The following is a 19,776-nucleotide window of genomic DNA, read 5'->3' as shown; positions in this document are numbered from 1 at the left end:
GCCATTATTATTATTATTATTATTAATGATAAATACGATGTTGGGTAGGGACCATCTTTATAGGTTGCTGCCTTGTACCTCTCAAGCGCTCAGTACAGTGCCATGCACACAGTAAGCGCTCAATAAATACGACTGAATGAACAAATGCCACCATTATTATTATTATTAATATTGACAAATACCATATTATTAATGATAAATAATTAACATTAATTAGTTAATGGCATTTAATTAATTTAATTTGTTGATGCCATTTGTTAATTAACGATAAATAATGCCATTATTATTAATAATAAATGCCATTATCATCATTAATGATAAATAGGATGTTGGGTAGGGACCATCTTTATAGGTTGCCGCCTTGTACCTCTCAAGCGCTCAGTACAGTGCCATGCACACAGTAAGCGCTCAATAAATACGACTGAATGAACAAATGCCACCATTATTATTATCATTATTATTAATACTAATATTGACAAATACCATAATTATTAATGAGAAATAATTAACATGAATTAATAGCATTTAATTAATTTAATTTGTTAATGCCATTTGTTAATTAATGATAAATAATGCCATTGTCATTAATAATAAATGCCATTATAATCATTAGTGATAAATAGGATGTTGGGTAGGGACCACCTTTCTATGTTGCCACGTTTTACTTCTCAAGCGCTCAGTACAGTGCCATGCACACAGTAAGCGCCCAATAAATACGACTGAATGAACAAATGCCACCATTATTATTATTATTAATATCGACAAATACCATGATTATGAATGATAAATAATTCACATTAATTAGTTAATGGCATTTAATTAATTTGATTTGTTAATGCCCTTTGTTAATTAATGATAAATAATGCCATTATTATTAATAAATGCCATTATTATCATTAATGAATGATAAATGATGCCATTATGATTATTAATAAATGCCATTATTATCATTAATGAATGATAAATAATGCTATTATTATTATTAATAACAAATGCCATTATTATCACTAATGAATGATAAATGATGCCATTATTATTATTATTATTAATAAATGCCATTATTATCATTAATGAATGATAGATAATGCCATTATTATTATTATTAATAAATGCCATTATTATCACTAATGAATGATAAATGATGCCATTATTGTTATTATTATTAATAAATGCCATTATTATCATTAATGAATGATAAATAATGCCATTATTATTATTAATAATAAATGCCATTATTATCACTAATGAATGATAAATGATGCCATTATTATTATTATTAATAAATGCCATTATTATCATTAATGAATGATAAATAATGCCATTATTATTATTATTAATAAATGCCATTATTATCATTAAGGAATGATAAATGATGCCATTATTATTATTAATAATAAATGCCATTATTATCATTAATGAATGATAAATACTGCCATTATTATTATTATTAATAAATGCCATTATTATCATTAAGGAATGATAAATGATGCCATTATTATTATTAATAATAAATGCCATTATTATCATTAATGAATGATAAATACTGCCATTATTATTATTATTATTAATAAATGCCATTATTATCATTAATGATAAATACGATGTTGGGGAGGGACCACTTTCTGCGTTGCCGCCTTGTACTTCCCAAGCGCTCAGTACAGTGCCACGCGCGCAGTAAGCGCTCAGTAAATAGGGCTGAATGAATGAATGAATGAAGGCGTGGCGTCGTCCGGGGGTGGGTCCCGCGAAGCGCGGCCCGTTTTGCCTTGGGCCTTCTCGGCCCCCGTCGCGCTTCTCGCGGGGTGGGGGGGGGGCGGGGTCACGTGCCCCGCGGAGTCACGCGCCGTGCCGACCCACGTGCGCGCGTGGCCACGTGACCCGGCCGATCGGGCGCCCGGCCCGCGCAGCCGCAGTCGGCGCTGCCGGTGGGGCCATCTGGTCGACCTGCGTCCTCCGTCCGCAGCCCCCAAGCGGTAAGCGGCGGCCTGGTGATGGGCTGGGGCTGGGGCCTGGGCCTGCTGTGCACTGAGCTAAACGTTGCGGGGAGGGGGTGGGAAAGCGAGACTCAAGCGCTTACTACAGTGCTCTGCACACAGTAAACGTTCAATAAATACGATTGATTGATTGAAACTCCCACCTTCCTGAGTCATTCCTCCTAGTCTCCTCCATCCTCCCCGCCTTACCTCCTTCCCCTCCCCGCAGCACCTGTATATATGTTTCTACACGTTTATTACTCTATTCATTTACTTTATTTGTACATATTCTGTTTATTTTATTTTGTTAATATGTTTGGTTTTGTTATCTGTCTCCCCCTTCTAGCCTGTGAGCCCGCTGTTGGGTAGGGACTGTCTCTAGATGTTGCCAACTTGGACTTCCCAAGCGCTTAATACAGTGGTCTGCACACAGTGAGCGCTCAATAAATACGATTGATTGATTTACTTTATTTGTACATATTCTATTTATTTTATTTTGTTAATTTGTTTTGTTCTCTGTCTCCCCCTTCTAGCCTGTGAGCCCACTGTTGGGTAGGGACCGTCTCTCTATGTTGCCAACTTGTACTTCCCAAGCGCTTAGTACAGTGCTCTGCACACAGTAAGCACTCAATAAGTACGATTGATTGATTGATTTACTTTATTTGTACATATTTATTTTATTTATTTTATTTTGTTAATTTGTTTTGTCGTCTGTCTCCCCCTTCTAGCCTGTGAGCCCATTGTTGGGTAGGGACCGTCTCTCTATGTTGCCAACTTGTACTCCCCAAGCGCTTAGTACAGTGCTCTGCACGCAGTAAGCACTCAATAAGTACGATTGATTGATTGATTTACTTTATTTGTACATATTTATTCTATTTATTTTGTTAATTTGTTTTGTTGTCTGTCTCCCCGTTCTAGCCTGTGAGCCCACTGTTGGGTAGGGACCGTCTTTCTATGTTGCCAACTTGTACTTCCCAAGCGCTTAGTACAGTGCTCTGCACACAGTAAGCGCTCAGTAAATACGATTGATTGATTCATTTACTTTATTTGGACATATTCTGTTTATTTCATTTTGTTAATTTGTCTTGTTGTCTGTCTCCCCCTTCTAGCCTGTGAGCCCGCTATTGGGTAGGGACCATCTCTCTATGTTGCCCACTTGGACTTCCCAAGCGCTTAGTACAGTTCTCTGCACACAGTAGGCGCTCAAGATATACGATGGAATTAATTCATCCAGCCCCCTCCTTCCTCTCCCCCTCTTCGCCCTTTCCATCCCCCCCGCCTTACCTCCTTCCCACAGCACCTGTATATATGGATATATGTTTGTATGGATTTATTACTCTATTTATTCTACTTGTACATATCTATTCTATTTATTTCATTTTGTTAATGTTTTGTTTTGTTGTCTGCCTCCCCCTTCTAGCTTGTGAGCCCGCTGTTGTGTAGGGACCGTCTCTATATGTTGCCAACTTGGACTTCCCAAGCGTTTAGTCCAGTGCTCTGCACACAGTAAGCGCTCAATAAATACGATTGAATGAATGAATAGGCTGGATGGCTCCAAGGCTCCTGTCCGGCCCAGCCCGGGCCTGTTTGTCCCGCCTGGGCCCGGCTTCTTGTTGAGGCATCAAGCCATCAGATGGGGAAGATTAGACAAGAGCTATTGAAGGTCAGCTGCTGCTGTTTGGGGTGTAAATTTGAGCCTTTTTGTGGCCCTCCCCTCCTCCAACCGCTCTGACGGCAAATCCCTGCGCGGGCGAACTGTGGAGGAAACAGACGTTTGTTCCGGATGGAAAAGTCCTTTAGCAATGTGGCTTGGGCTATCTGGGGATGACCCAGGTCTTGTCATGATGCAATAAATTCCTATTCATGCCCAACACTGAAATTTGGCAGAATTTTTAATAGCGTTCCTGCTATTTTTGACCGGATCAGGTCTTGAAAATGAAAAATTTAAAGAGATTTCCCTTCTGCCTTCAGTCGTGTTTCCATTTAACTGACAATGCAGCCGTTTTCCGGGAGGCAGTGGGGCCCAGCAGAAAAAGTCCTCTGAGTCAGAGGACTCTGAGTTTTAATCCCAGCTTTATCACTCACTTGCTGCGTGGGCAAGTCATTTCTCTGTGCCTTAGGTTCCTCATCTTTAAAATGGAGATTCAGTGCCCATTCTCTCTTCCACATAGACTGTGAGCCACACGTGGGACAGTGACTGTGTCTGGCCTGATTATCTTTTTCTATTCTATTGCTTAGTACAGAGCTGGGCACGTAGAAATGCTGTACAGATGCCATTATTATTTATTCTGGCAGGGCCTGCCTCTTTTTGTAATTCTTACAGCAAGGAGAAACTTGTAAAAGGACAATAAGGAATATTTTGGGAAAAAAACCTTTTTCTAGAAATTAGGGACAGTATTGCTTTGGTGGCACGACAGATTTGGAGAGGTTTACTGTCTCCAGTTATCCCATTTCCTCCTAATCCCATGGGGTGTCATTTTGGCACCCTAGGAAAATTTCTCAGTCAAGTTTCAGTGAAGCTTTCCCGGGCAAGTCTGGAAGGATTCAAAGATTTTATCTTTTGGTGTCCTGATCAAGTCTCCCATCTGACTAAATCTGCTTTGATTTGTCGAAGATCTGTTCAGAGTCTCCGGACCGCTAACCTCGATGACCAAAATGGATATCCGGGGTGCCGTGGATGCCGCCGTCCCGACGAACATCATTGCGGCCAAGGCAGCCGAAGTGCGGGCAAACAAAGTGAACTGGCAGTCCTATCTGCAGTAAGTATCCATTCTCTGCCAAATGGGACAGTCAGCTACTTCCCTTCCTCCTCCGCCACCAGACTGGTTTTTCCTTCTGCCAAGTTGTTCTGAGAGCCCCTGGAAAGATGCTATTGGAAGTGGGCGGAGAAAGCTTTGTCTTTACAGTAAGGAATTTGTTCTTTGTTAGGTTGCGATTTAATGCCTGGGATCTTTAGGGCAGAGGTGCATTTAAATAGAAAAATAAGAATTTGTTCTTTGTTAGGTTGAGATTTAATGTCTGGAATCTTTAGGGCATATGTTTGGTTTTGTTCTCTGTCTCCCCCTTTTAGACTGTGAGCCCACTGTTGGGTAGGGACTGTCTCTATATGTTGCCAATTTGTACTTCCCAAGCGCTTAGTACAGTGCTCTGCACATAGTAAGCGCTCAATAAATACGATTCATGATGATGATGATGTGCATTTAAATAGAAAAGTAAGCGTTCTGGGTTGGGAACAGACCCAGGCTGCTCTGATGTAAATGTTGGTTTTTATAGATGGTGGAAAGTGATATGGGGTATGTGGAAGAACTTCAAAAAATGAACTGTCTTGTATATACGGGTTGTGTTGTGGAACCCCGGAAACTTATTTATTTTTTGGCCAGAAAGAGTTTAAACTATAGTGCAAAAAGTCTAATTCTGGTCCAGTGGCCTCTACAGTTGCTTCAATGAGGTGTGCACCATTCGTTCTGACTGTCATTCCCCCTTAGCCATAGCAGCAGATGAGGATTTTTTCAAAAGAATGATGACAAAGTAATCTTTCACTTCCTCCCATCTACCCTGGTACCTGTATATTCTTTTCCCTTTCCTCTTGTCTTTTCATATGTATACTCTCTCTGTTCACTCTCTCTATTACACGCTCCTTCACCCTCATGTTATCCTTTTCCGTAATGGTCTCTCCCTTGCAGAATAGATTGTATATTCTCTTCAGGTGCTAAGTGAATGCCGTGATTTCTCCTTGAACCCTCTAATCAGTTTTTCAGAATTATTCATTCATCTTAGGGAGCGTGGATTGTGGAGGGGTGGTGGGCGGGGGGAAACCGAGTTTATTCTTTTGAGCTGATCCTGTCATGGACGATTGCCTTGTGGTATAGGGTCATGCCTTATTGTCTGAATTTGTATTTTTTGAGATGGGTATTTTATACAAGTTAATCAGGTTGGATACAGTCCCAGTCCCACATGGGGTTCCAGTCTAATTAGGATGGAGAACAGTAATTGACTCCCCCATTTTACAGATGAGGAAACTGAGGCACAGAGATGTTACGTGACTTGTCCAAGGGTTCACAGCAGGTGAGTGGCAGAGCTTGGAGTAGAACCCATGTTCTTTCCACTAGGCCACTCGGCTCCTGTGCTGTGGACAAACAACAATTTCAAGTACATTCCTTTCTTTTTGAGCTTTTCAATTCAACTCAATCATATTTATTGAGCGCTTACTGTGTGCAGAGCACTGTACTAAGCGCTTGGGAAGTACAAGTTGGCAACATATAGAGACGGTCCTTACCCAACAGTGGGCTCACAGTCTAGAAGGGGGAGACAGAGAGCAAAACAAAACATATTAACAAAATAAAATAAATAGAATAAACATATACAAATAAGAGTAATAGAGCTTTCACATGTGGATAATAATAATAATGGCATTTATTAAGCGCTTACTATGTGCAAAGCACTGTTCTAAGCACTGGGGAGGTTACAAGGTGATCAGGTTGTCCCACAGGGGGCTCACAGTCTTAATCCCCATTTTACAGGTGAGGGAACTGAGGCACAGAGAAGTTAAGTGACTTGCCCAAAGTCACACAGCTGACAAGTGGCAGAGCCGGGATTGGAACCCATGACCTCTGACTCCAAAGCCCGGGCTCTTTCCAGTGAGCCACGCTGGATCACTCTGTCATTCACAAGTCCCTGAAACATTATAAACAGAAGTGTTAAAGAGGGGCAGAGAATAGAGGATTTTTCCAAAAAGGGAGTGCTTATTAATACTCCACTTGGTGCAGTGAGAAATGTTTGAAGATTTCTCCTGATAAACTTTTGAAGTTGGACTCATCTTCATTTTCTGTAACCTAAAAGTTTGTGATGGAAAGTTTGTTCATCTCTGCTGTCTTCTTTTTGATTTGCCGACTAGTGCCAGTTCCCCTTATTAAGTGAATAGAGGAATGCTGCTCGGTAACATTAGGTTGTATCACATATGTGGAAATTTTGAAGTAGATATTCTTTTCCCGACAGACAGTTCAAACATAAGTCATTCCATCAGCTCTCTACTTCTCATTTTTCCGATCTCTTCTCCCACCATATCCCAGCTGACACTCATTATCCCCTCCCTGTGCTTTGTTCTCAGGTATTCCATCTCTCTTTTTGAGATGGACTGAATTCAGTGTTCAGGCTGTGTGCTACTCAGGAGAAAATCAAGAGGCTCCAATCTGAGCTGGTTTGGCTTGTTTGCGGTGATGCCCCAGAGGCATCTGTAGTGCGGCAAGTCAGTAGGGTGTTGTCTGTGGCCCATAAGTTACTCCCCCGCTTTTCTCTCAAGGCTAGCATTGTCGGCCTTTGAGTAGCCTTTTATGTGACTGCAAGTGTACGTACTTCTGAAACGGAGTGCCGGTAATCAGATCTTTTTTCTTAAAAGTTGTCCCGATCTAATCTTATGGAAACTTTTCATTCGTGTGAAACGAATGTAACGTCTTCGTTCCATTCGTAGGATCATAGTTTTGCTTTGTCAAATATCAAGGATTTCACCTGTGGGTTTGTATTTTGTGGTGATTTAATTATAAATAGCTTTATATAAGGGAGTGTCATAGCAGGACACAAAAATCAGGTGATTAGAGAATTCCATTAGCCTAGGAAAGCGAATATATTTAAACAGTGGCTCAGCATTTTTGACATTTCAGGATGATGGTGGCTGTGAGAGGATATCAGGACCGTGGATCATGACAGAGTATGGTTGAAGTTGGCTACTGACACCCCATTCTGGCTTTTGGGAGAAAAAAACTGGGGTGTTGCCTATGTCATCTTTTAGTCCTTCCCTCCCCACCGCCTCAGGTTAGGAAAGGAGGCTGGAGTTGGCCCCCAGTGCAGGTTGATGGCCGAATTACTGCCCCTGCTGCTTTGCTTCTAGAGGAAGAGTGCTGTGCAGTGGATGGGCCTCTCCCTTCCCCATCCTTTTGCTCGTTATTTCACCTTCTTCCCCCACATCCCTGTCTATGTCATGCTAGCTTGAGTTGTAGTGGAAACTAATGGTGTGGAAGGCAGCTGAGCGGTCAAAGAGGAGGACAGAGGAGCGCCCATCATTAAAAAAAAGGCTAAAAAAACGGTCATTGGAGAATATGATGAGTGCTACCTTGGGAAGGGTGTGCCAGCTAGGTTTCAGGGGGTCAAAATGAGAATTGGTGGGGGGACAGTAAGGCGACAGGTGATATTCTATTGAAGGAGCCCGGACAGGAATGGGAGGAAGAAGACTGGATGAAGAGAAGCTCTTTCCAGTGTCGGGGAGATGTGGGAATGTTTGAAAGCTGAGGGGAAGCATCAAGAGGAGAATGAGAGGTTGAAAATAGCAGGAAGGGAGTAGCGGAGGATGGGAGCAAGTGTTTTTGCTTGGGGATGGGGTCTGTGGCTCCAATAGAGACAGACAGACAGGCTCTCCTTAGGGGCCTGGGACCCTTCCTCACTGGGGACAGGCATGAGCTTGGGTGGGTCATGCTGGGGGGCCCCATGACCAACAGGGACTGGGTAACCCCCTTTAGACTGTAAGCTCTTTGAGGGAGGGGAACGTGTCTACCAACTCTTTTGCACTGTGCTCTCCCAAGCGCTTAGTACAGTGCTCCTCACTCAGTAAGCACTCAATAAATATCAGTGATTGGGTAACTGGGAATGATAGTAATTAAGGTACTTGTTAAGTGCCAAGTGCCGTACTAAGCAGTGAGTAGATGAAAGATCATCATCATCAATCGTATTTATTGAGCACTTACTATGTGCAGAGCACTGTACTAAGCGCTTGGGAAGTACAAAGTACAAAGATCATCGGATTGGACATGAGCCGGGCCCCAAATGAAGCTCACAGTCTAGTTGATGATGATGATGATGGTGTTTGTTAAGCGCTTACTCTGTGCAAAGCACTGTCCTAAGCGCTGGGGAGGATACAGGGTGATCACATTGTCCCACGTAGGGCTCACAGTCTTAATCCCCATTTTACAGATGAGGTAACTGAGACACAGAGAAGTTAAGTGATTTGCCCAAAGTCACACAGCTGACAATTGGCAGAGACGGGACTTGAACCCATGACCTCTGACTCCAAAGCCCGGGCTCTTTCCACTGAGCCACGCTGCTTCTCTGTAGAAGGGAGTAGGATCGAGTCCCCATTTTACAGATGAGTAGCTGAGATGCAGAGAAGCGGTGACTTGCCCAAGGTCATACGAGAGACAAGTGGTGGAGCTGGAATTAGAATCCAGGTCTCTGGGTGCAGGGCACAGTACTAAATGCTTGGGAAAATTGTTTTCTACAGAGTTGATAGACATGTTCCTTGCCCATCACGACTTTACAGTATTCACCACCAGAAGTACTGAAATGCCAATCAGTTAGTAGTTTTGACTTGTCACTGGTTCTTTTAAGAACTCAATCGATGGAAAATGGTATCTCTGGATTTTGGCATTTGCCAGAAATTAGCACCCCGCTGTTCTTTTCCTAACTTCTCCATCTCTGGGCAATCTGTGTCTTTCTCAATCAATAAGTAGTATTTACTGAGGGTCTATTGTGTGCAGAGCACTGTACTAAGCACTTGAGAGAGTCCAATAGAATAATAGACATGATTTTATTTTATTAGTATGTTTGGTTTTGTTCTCTGTCTCCCCTTTTAGACTGTGAGCCCATTGTTGCATAGGGACTGTCTCTATATGTTGCCAACTTGTACTTCCCAAGCGCTTAGTACAGTGCTCTGCACACAGTAAGCGCTCAATAAATACGATTGATGATGATGATGATGATTCCTGACCTCAAGAAATTTACAACCTAGTGGGGGAGGCAAGGCACTAAAATGATTTTCAGGGAGGAGGGAGGGACAGGAGGAAGCAGTAGAGTATAAAGAAATGGGTGTAAGTGTTCCAGAGTGATTGAGAGGGTGTGAGTGTCCTTTGCTTGGATGAAGCAGAAGGGCTGAGGTGGCCAGTAGGATGGGGAAATAGGAAATAGTAGGAAATAGTAGGAAATAGGATGGGGAAATGAGCAGTTAATCAGGGAAGGCCTCCCGCAGGTGATGGGCTTTCAGGAAGGTTTTGAAGATGCCAGTCACTTTCCAGGAAGGGAAATGACAATCATTTTATCACCAGATCATATTTGGACCCCAGGCTAACTTAGGTTTGAGAGAAATCAAGGCAGACGAGCTGGTACTAGTACTTTTTGGAGTCACTTAACTCAGGGGTTGGAGAGAGATTGAGATAAGTCCGCAAACGGAGATTTAGTTAGAGGCACATGAGTGAAAGCAGAGGGTATTGAAGTTATGCCATATTTGTTTGCTCTAAACCGTATTTATTCATCCCCGACTCTTACAGAACCCTTGGGTGTTTGTCCTTAGTCAGATCCATTAAATGCACGTCATCTTTGTGATTACAAAATATACATCCTTTGAGGAACTGATTAGACAAAATGTTTCCACCAAGTTAAAAGCTGCATTTAAATCCCCCCCCCCCCCCTTTTTTGGCTTGCCTCACTATTTCCATTATTAAATGGTCTTCTTAAATTTCATGTCTTCCCCCTGCCTTATTAGATCATTCCCCTCCCATTCCCAGAGTAGGACTTCCAAAAATATCAATAATTCCGTACTTTTCTCTGAGAAGTCTCCTTTGCATAGATCAGGCCGAGCTGGGCTCTGATGCTTCCATTGGATAAATGAAGTTTAAAGAAAGAGTGGTGTTTATGAAGACTGTGAGGAAGAGGAAAGTGGGTATGGGGGAAAGTGAGGCTGCCTTCAGCATTTGAATCCTTTCACCGCTATTCTACATAGAAAAGTTTGACTTTTTTGAGATCTTAATCTAGATTCAAGGGATTCTGTAATATCTGTACTTTCCCAATCAACTTTTTTAAGTAACCTTCAAATAGAAATCAAAAGACATTTCAAGGAGAAATTAGCTTTCAAGTTTTGTATGGTTAACCTCAAGAGAAAAAAGCACTTCTCTGGATAACCACTTCTTTTGTGATATGTTTTTGGTTTTTCTTTTCAAGAGCGCAAACCCTGTGTTAGGCAAACTCCTGCTTCAGTGTTCCTGTGCTCCGACAGGCTCGTGTTCGATGAAGGTTCTCTAATTCCTTAAGTGTGTTTTTGCAAGATGGCTAGTGAAAATTTGCACTATGGCAGAGTGAAGCATTCCTACTGGAGTGACTTATTAGATGATGAATTTTTGTCTTTTTAAGATTGTAGATAAAATAAGCGTGAATTCTTGCTTGTGGGAAGATGGTGGGGAGGGGCCCTGGGATTTTGAATAGTTCCTAGAGAAAGCTGAGTAAATACTTTGTTAGTAGCCTGTTATTTTCTTCCCACACCCTAGTCCAGGAGAGAACGAAGCCCTGTTTGACCTTCAAGGAAAGGCTTTAAACAAGTCAGCAAAATGTCCTGTACTGTGCCGGACTGGTAACTCACCTGTCATTCCAGCTCTGAAGTGGCTGTCTTTTTTTGTCGTTTTCTTTTGACTGATAAAGGTCATCAACCAGAGGTGAGATGGAAGGCTTTGGTTTAGCATGAAAGATGCTCAGTCAGCCCAGAACTATTCCAGAGGTCTGGTTTTAGAGGCGTCCGTATCACTCGAGACAGTGATTTCCCGAAAAGGAGGTGACTTATTTGTGAGATGTCCCAAGTACTCTTTATGAGTTGCCGGGTACCAGCGCTTTCATCGCTACTTTGGATCATAAGCATAGTTTCTTGTTTGAAATAGATGTTTAGCCACCCTGTTTGGATTGTAGGTTTTCGGAGAGTGCCTGCTTTTTCTTGCAGTGCATGAATTTGATAATGAGCTGGAAGAAACAATATTTGCAAGGAGTATACTGGAAGCATGCTCCTGGAGTGAATGTGTTGGAAATTCATTTTCACTCCTTGGGTTAATATTATCTATCTGAATATTTTGAAGGAGGAAAATGAGAGTTTCATAATCTGGAATTTAAAAATGTGCTGTGCTTTATCGTGAGGTGTATTTGGGAAGTGCTGTAGGTAGAGTTTGTCTTGAATCTTTATAGTCTGGGGAGCATATGGAAATTTACTGCTGTAGGAAGTTGTGGAGGCAGAAAATATCAATTGGTACTAGAAAGATTTGAATAAGTTTGTGAATGAGAGACTCATAATAGACCATCAGGAAGAAAGTCAGACAAATTATTTTTGTTTCTGAATCCGCCTTCACAATTTATTACGGTAACAATTTCAGAAATTGTCACCTTTTTTTATTAATTGACCAAAGTCAACTAAAGAGTCTTATCAACCTAAATGACTACTTCCTTTTTACGAAACTCAGGTGACCTTTGCTGAATCTTGGCTGTTAACTAACCACCAAGGCAAGCACCAAAAGTTTGAATTCCACCTAAAAGAAGGTGAATGTTAAAAATAGAATTGTTTCAAACAATATTTTGTATTGAGCACTTACAGTGTGCAGAGCACTGTACTAAGCAGTTGGGAGAATACAGTGCAGTAGTGTTAGGAGATATAATCTCTGTCCATAAGGACCTTAGGGATTGAAGACAATTTGTTAAAATCAATTTCTTTTAGTGACAAGAATTCTCTGCCCTTGCCCTGGCTAAGATTTCTATACCACCATGGATAGCTGACTTATTCAACTTTCTAATGAAACCTGCTTAACTGAAAGGTGAATTTTAAAAATTTAGTCTTAGCCCTCTATGTGAGTACTTTCACGTAAATTTATTTCTTTTTCTGAAATTTAGGATGTCCTGGCATTTACCAGATTGAAGTATCTTCCATTTTTCATCTATTTAGTTTTAGAGGTTAATGTCAGAATTTTAAACCTTTGCTCAACATTAAACTCAATGGATTAGTGAAAGAGATGCGGTTTTTGTTCCCTGTAGATCTCTCCTTAACTCTGATGTGAAAACATTAAGGGAAAAAGTCCATGGACCTGAAATAATTCCCCAATTCTAGTCCCATTCATTTGTCCCAACCTGGTGTGCAGATGCTTATGTATTTTAGGTACAGTATAAGTGATTTAGAATTGTGTAAAAAAAGATTCGGCTTTTCAGGACTCAACAGAGTCTGGTTTAGTAATTGTTTTTGCTGAGAGCCATCCTAGGCTTATCTCTCCTTGAGTGAGGGCTTCATAAAGAGTAAGAGGCAAGATTGAAAACAGAGATGACTTCTTGGTGGGGGACACCGTGGCTACCAGAGCTTGGACCATCATACATGTATATATGTTTGTACATATTTATTACTCTATTTATTTTACTTGTACATATCTATTCTATTTATTTTATTTTGTTAGTATGTTTGGTTTTGTTCTCTGTCTCCCCCCTTTTAGACTGTGAGCCCACTGTTGGGTAGGGAGTGTCTCTATATGTTGCCAATTTGTACTTCCCAAGCGCTTAGTACAGTGCTCTGCACATAGTAAGCGCTCAATAAATACGATTGATGATGATAATGATGGTGGGAATAGTGTGACCAGGGTGAGGTGGTCACTGATTGATCTCTTCGGTTACGTTTGCACCGTGGGTAGGATTTTACTGTCGTATTGTCATTATTGAAAGCGAAGGACAAGTCTCTCTCTCCTTTTCTTCTTCGTTCCCTCCCTGCTTTTAGTGTGCAGTGGAGAGGCAGCCTTTATTTTTGTAACTGAGTTAAGTGGGTTATCAAGTTCTACAGAAAATCGGCCCTTTGGGAGTGTGCGGAGACCAATTCACTTCACTTCACTTCTCTGGGCCTCAGTTCCCTCATCTGTAAAATGGAGATTAAGGCTGTGAGCCCCACGTGGGACAACCTGATCACTCTGTATCCTCCCCAGCGCTTAGAACAGTGCTTTGCACATAGTAAGCGCTTAACAAATGCCAATTATTATTATTATTAATTGTAGTTGGAGGGCTTTTTGTTATTTCAGTGAATTCAGCCTACCCAAGGTGGGCCAGAGTTGAGCTACTTATTTGACCACAGGCACTTTGTAGGTTTGTTACCTTGGACTTCTGTCTAACCCTTCAACAATAGAATGGTTCCCCAGTCTGACTTCCGCTCAGTTTGGCACGAACCAAACAAATCCTGCTCTTTTATTCCTAGGGGCCAAATGATTTCAAGTGAAGACTGTGAATTTATTCAGAGGTTTGAGTTGAAGAGAAGTGCAGAGGAGAAACAAGAGATGCTCCAGAATGAAGGCAACCAGGTGAGTGATCGTCCAGACCTGTTCGATCCTTCCCTCTAACTAGTTAGTCACCTTGCAGAAAGCTTAGCGATTTGGTAATGTGTGGTGCCTTTGACACCGTGTATCCCCAAACAAAAATTCATTGTCTTTTCAGAATCAATCAATCAGTCGTATTTATTGAGCACTTACTGTGTGCAGAACACTGTACTAAGCACTTGGGAAGTACAAGTTGGCAGCATATAGAGACAGTCCCTACCCAACAGTGGGCTGTGAGAAACCTAATTTCATTTTTAAGCAGTGCTCATGCCTTTTTTACTCTGCTTCTTGAATTGAGCAGTGTTTTGAAGACTCTTTTTTAATTAAAAATAAAATCTTTAGGGAAATGCCCTCCAGTGTATATTCTGTATATCAGGTGTTAGCATCTTTTGATACCTCGGTCAAACTTTGGTTAGGAAAGCACTTAATTCCTGAATGCTATGATTCTTTTAACACACACTATTGATCAGTGTTCACTGGGATATTGGCCCAAACACATGTGGAGGAAGTACTTTCTGGTTTGAAAAAGAGAAATATGACAGTCAGTTTTGAGGGGTGGGAGGAGGTGAATATTTTCAGGAAACCGGTAGTACTTTGGAAAATAAGTTGGAAAATTTTGCTAATAAGAACGGACAGTACCTTTCAGCTACCTCATGGTAACTCAGTGGGTAACAACTGCCGGTGACTTTTATATTTGCAATAGATTACCAATGCCTCTTCCTGCCCCCTGCTTTCCAGCGTGTTCTTGCCTAACATTTCTGAATCTTTTGAAATTGAATGTTGTTTTTTTTTTAATGATGATTTGGACGGTTCAGTGTACAAGGTCTCCCAACATCTGGTGAATTTCTTTCCCTTAAAAAAAGGGTCCATGGTTAGTTATACTAGGTGGCTTTGACAGTCACCTGCCTGAAAGCAGGGGGCATGGCCAGATGAGCTTTCCAAGTCTCATTCAGCTTTGAATCATTGATCAGTTCACCATTCAACTAGAACATCATGTACCAGCCGGTCAATTCCAAAGAAACAACACCTCCGTAGATGGCTAGCTTCAGAGCGTAGTGCAAGATCAGACACCACGATCTCCAGAGCTCTCCCTGAATTGAGCCTCTGGAAGTGGCTTTTTTGGTAAGGGAATGTCACAAGTTGAATAGTAATCATCATTGTAGGGTTGAGCGCTTATTATGGGCCAAAGCACTCTGCACAAAGCATGGGATAGATATAAGGCTACTTGGGGAAATCTGTACTGAAGGCTCCTGGGTTTGAGTGATATATATATATATATGTATATATGTTTGTACATATTTATTACTCTATTTTACTTGTACATATCTATTCTATTCATTTTATTTTGTTAGTATGTGTGGTTTTGTTCTCTGTCTCCCCCTTTTAGACTGTAAGCCCACTGTTGGGTAGGGACTGTCTCTATATGTTGCCAATTTGTACTTCCCAGGCGCTTAGTACAGTGCTTTGCACATAGTAAGCGCTCAATAAATGCGATTGATGATGATGATGATCTCAGCTGGATGGTCAGAGATGGGGGAACCATGATTCTCTTCACAGCACCCACACCTGTTCCCTCCAACTAGGATGGCCATTTGCTTAATTTTCTGCTGGTCTGTCTTTGTCTTGTACTCTACAGCACCAGATCCCTTTGTCAGTTTTTTTATTTTTCAACATCCGGCCACCCTCTGCCTCAGCTCTTGTTGCTCAGCCCTGCAACCCAGAAGGGAAAGTCATGTTTTGGGGGGCCTGGGAGGGGGAAAGTGTCCACCCAATGTCATACTTGCAAATTTCTAGAAAAATCTTGAGTGTGCGGTTGTGACACCCTTACTTATGTGACGAAAGTTAGATATTAGGGTTGACCACGAAGTATCTGGAATTTTTTTAGTGCAGTAAGTGACCACCCTACCCCCAGTTAGACTATGTCTCCTTGTTTCCCTAGAACTTTGAATGTAGCCAAGTCGACTTGTGATCAGACTGGATCTTGTGCAATCACCTCTCTCCTTCCAACTCCCCCTGCTACTTCCCCAAACAACGGTCAGAGGTGGGATGGACTTGGATTGAGGCAGTTTGACTAATGCTTCTCTCTTCCAGCCCCTTCTCTCCACCCTGTTTGGGTATTAGGATGGACTTGGAGCCAGCTTTGGGAAGACTAGGAAGTGCTTAGGACAAGCTGACAATTTTTGATCTATTCAGAGCTCTAAGTTTTCCTCCCTGGCTGATTTTTGAAGGAGGTGTATGCTAATTCGTATTGACCACATCAATTCTATTCTTTAGCGTGATGAAGGGATTGTTTTAAAGGTCTTGAAGTCCTGCCATTTCAATAGTCACTTAAAATATCAATATTTTTTAATATTGTTAAACATTCGACATTCCATCATTTGAGCAAACAACAGTACAGTACCATAGTGCACCTGGTGTACTCTATCAAAAATTGTTGTTGGAAAAGGTATTTAATGGGTTGCCATGTTTAACACTTCCATCATCAAAACAAAGCAAATTGTCATTCTGGTGAAAATTTATGGAAGCCAGAAAAAACCCATCAGGTAAGTTTTTTTTGCAGAATTATGATGGAGTAAAAACTGTAACGTGTATAAATGTCAATCTCTCATTTCTCTAGTGTGCCAAAACGTTCATTAACCTGATGACTCATATCTCCAAAGAACAGACAGTTCAGTACATACTAACTATGGTTGATGACATGCTTCAGGTAGGTTTTTTTTTTAACCTTCATTCAGTCGTATTTATTGAGTGCTTACTGTGTGCGAAGTACTGTACTAAACACTTGGGAGAGTACAATACAACAATAAGCAGACACATTCCATGCCCACAATGTTATATGATGGTTTTGTCCTTTGGAACATTTCCTGTCCTGGATCCAGAATCTAAGGGATTTTATTTAGAAATTATAACTTTTTTCCTTATTCTGTGAGTTGTGATTTGGTAGTGATTAAAATTGGATTATTGAGTTGTTATCATTATTGTATTTCAGCACTTACAGCGCGTCGAGCACTATTCTAAGTGCCGGAGTAGGTACGAGAAAATCAGGTTGGACACAGTCCCTGTTCCACATGATGCGTAGCTTTCCTTATTTTCTGAGACGATTAGCTGGTGTTTTATAAGTGTTTTATAAACTTGGAATGTTCATCCATTATTTAATTGTGCTCTGTGGGTTAAAGTCATGGGAAGTTTACAGAGAGTATCTAAAGGAATAAATTCATTATTGTATCAAAGATCTTTAATTTTTATTTGTGGGTTCACGTCTTCATTTTGCCATCATGCCATTTTCTTTATCACTGGTAGGAATAATGGAGTTTTTGCCTCTGTTGTCCCCAGATAATTTCCCTTTAAATGGTAGCTAGCAACTTCTACAAGTCATTGCTTTGGTGACCCCAAACACCTAGAAAGGGGGGGGGGGGGGAACTAGAGAGAACAAACACACCAATTTTGCGGAGTGCTCGAGTGCTGTAATGAAGTCAGAGCTGTGGAAGCATCCTAGACTCCCCAAGGCCTTTGAACGGTTGCTCAGCCTCCTGTATTCCCCAGGCCCAGTCTTGGGAGTTTAGGTTGGAACTGGACCAGCCTGAGACTTCCTTAGTATTCCCCACCTCAGTAGCAACTGCAGCTCCAACTGAACATTCCAGCAGCAAAGAGGTGTAAGTTAGTTTTTGCCATCTTTTTCAGATTTGATGTGTGGTTTGGTTAAGCGCTGGATTGAGGTTTGGAAATCTTGGCCACGGATTCCACCTCTACCACTTAATCAAGGTGACTGAGAGAAAGTTGCCTGCCTGCCTGCTGTGTCGCTGGGGACAAATAACTTACCTGCTGTGTGCCTCACTGTCCTCATCTGTAAAGTGGGGATTAAATTCCCCGTCTCCCTCCCCCTTAGACTGTGAGCCCCATATGGGACAGGGACTGTGCCCGACCTCATTATCCTGCATCTTCCCCAGTGCTTAGTACTATACTTGGCACATAGTAAATTCTTACAAATACCACTATTATTACATAACAGTTCTTATAATCCTCTACATCGCATAACTGTATGAAGCATTCTTCCATATAGCAAAGGGTGAGTCATCCACTTTTGCGATTATGCAAGTCATTAAGTTTTACAGTGTCAAATCAAACACCGTAAAAAACGTGGTCCTTTTCAAGGTGCTTTGCCTCGGGCCCATTTTACGGCTGCTGGCACTGATGCCGAGCGGGTTGAATTTAATTAAAAGTATATTTTAAAACAGGGATTCTCAAAGTATCATCCCTAGGCCAAATGTGATCTGGGATGGCATTTTGTGGGGCCTGTGAAAGCTTATATGAAAGTACAATAATCATCTGTGTTTCAGTAAGAGAAACATTCAGAGGCTATATATTTTCTATATGTTGAAAAGTGGCATGATAGGGAAGTGCATGTAAAGACAGTTAATTGCTCATTGCCTTTTTTATGTTGGGCAAATTTTACTGTGGGACCCACCAACCAATTCCCCACTTATTAAGTGGCAGTCCTTGACTCAAAACCCTGGAAATTTAGATTTTTGAAGTGTTTTTGAGTTCCTGAATGAAGTCACTGTCAGTTCATAATAATCTTATTTTTCATCTATTTGTGATACCATTTTATAAAATCCTGCGTATTCATGTTCCTTGAGCCTGTTGCAAGCTTTAAAATGCTGAACGTTTTGTAATTGAAAATAGAGAAAAAAATGGGTTAAACAATAGTAAATCAGCCCTGCCATAATGTATGTCTGCATTTCACCATCTGAACTGAAAGCTATTGGGGAATGTCTTTACAACCATGATACTGGTTTGGAAGAAATGTTTTTATGCATGTACGTGATGTAAGCGCTACAGTTCAAGATTTCTGTAAAGCACGGTTCTTCAAAAAAAAAAAAACCCACTCCCATGTTCTAAGACAAATGGCTTGTTATAAAGTTCCAGTCCGGGATGTTAGTTCTAAAGCTAAATTTACTGACCTTAGGAACTGCGTAACAGTGTATTCAGATGATCAAGGAAAGGGTGATTCGGGGAGAAGGGAATCTAACCAGGAGAGTGGATGGCAAGTCTCAAACTGTGGTTGTTCTTTGCGAGCGCCTGTCTTGACTTTGAAACTGTTGCTCAAAAGAGACAGCTTCTCTCTACCTCTGAACCTTCCCACCCATCATCAACATTTTTGCTCTTCCTTTCTCGTAACAACTGGGAGATAGTGTTCACACGGAAGTTAGGGTTCTAAAAAATGCCATATATGTGCCACCTCCTGAAGAATCCATGTTAAGAAATGAAATGTTTTTCTTTCAGGAAAATCACCAGCGAGTTAGCATTTTCTTTGACTACGCGAAACGTGGCAAGAACACCGCCTGGTCCTACTTCCTGCCAATGTTGAACCGCCAGGATCTTTTCACTGTCCACATGGTAAACTTAATCAAGTCCCTCAGGCAGAGGAGGGGAAACTTCTCAACTGGAACGAGTCGTAACTCACCCTCACTGTTGAATCCACCTGTGTCTTTTAGAAATTGGGTGTTGGAGAATGTGGAAGTGAAAGGAAATGGACCATCTTTCTTTCCAAACTTCATGAAAACAACTACAGAGATAGTGTCCTGAAAGATAAACATTTGGGATATTTTTGTTAAGCAGGAAGCAGTACTGGAGTGACTCTTTTTTCAGGGGGAAGTGTGTGGCACAATGTT

The 19,776-nt window shown here is 41.4% G+C and overlaps 1 protein-coding gene across 2 annotated transcripts in view; it reads left to right on the top strand.

The window, feature by feature from the left end:
* The first annotated feature begins 1,895 nt into the window (after window positions 1-1,895).
* Window positions 1,896-19,776, top strand: part of ATP6V1H (ATPase H+ transporting V1 subunit H) — a 59,552-nt gene continuing 41,671 nt past the window's right edge. For both annotated transcript variants that reach the window (XM_038766603.1, XM_038766602.1), the window contains exons 1-5: window positions 1,896-1,973; window positions 4,588-4,732; window positions 13,987-14,089; window positions 16,722-16,811; window positions 19,388-19,501. In XM_038766603.1, coding sequence (XP_038622531.1) covers window positions 4,620-4,732; window positions 13,987-14,089; window positions 16,722-16,811; window positions 19,388-19,501 — 420 coding nt within the window. In that variant the 5' untranslated portion in view covers window positions 1,896-1,973; window positions 4,588-4,619. The remainder of the gene's footprint in view (window positions 1,974-4,587; window positions 4,733-13,986; window positions 14,090-16,721; window positions 16,812-19,387; window positions 19,502-19,776) is intronic.

Source organism: Tachyglossus aculeatus, chromosome 25 (genome assembly GCF_015852505.1).
Source record: "Tachyglossus aculeatus isolate mTacAcu1 chromosome 25, mTacAcu1.pri, whole genome shotgun sequence".
NCBI classification, from domain to species: domain Eukaryota; kingdom Metazoa; phylum Chordata; class Mammalia; order Monotremata; family Tachyglossidae; genus Tachyglossus; species Tachyglossus aculeatus.
The sequence above is the reverse complement of the archived record's forward strand: the minus strand, read 5'-3'. Positions and strand labels throughout refer to the sequence as shown.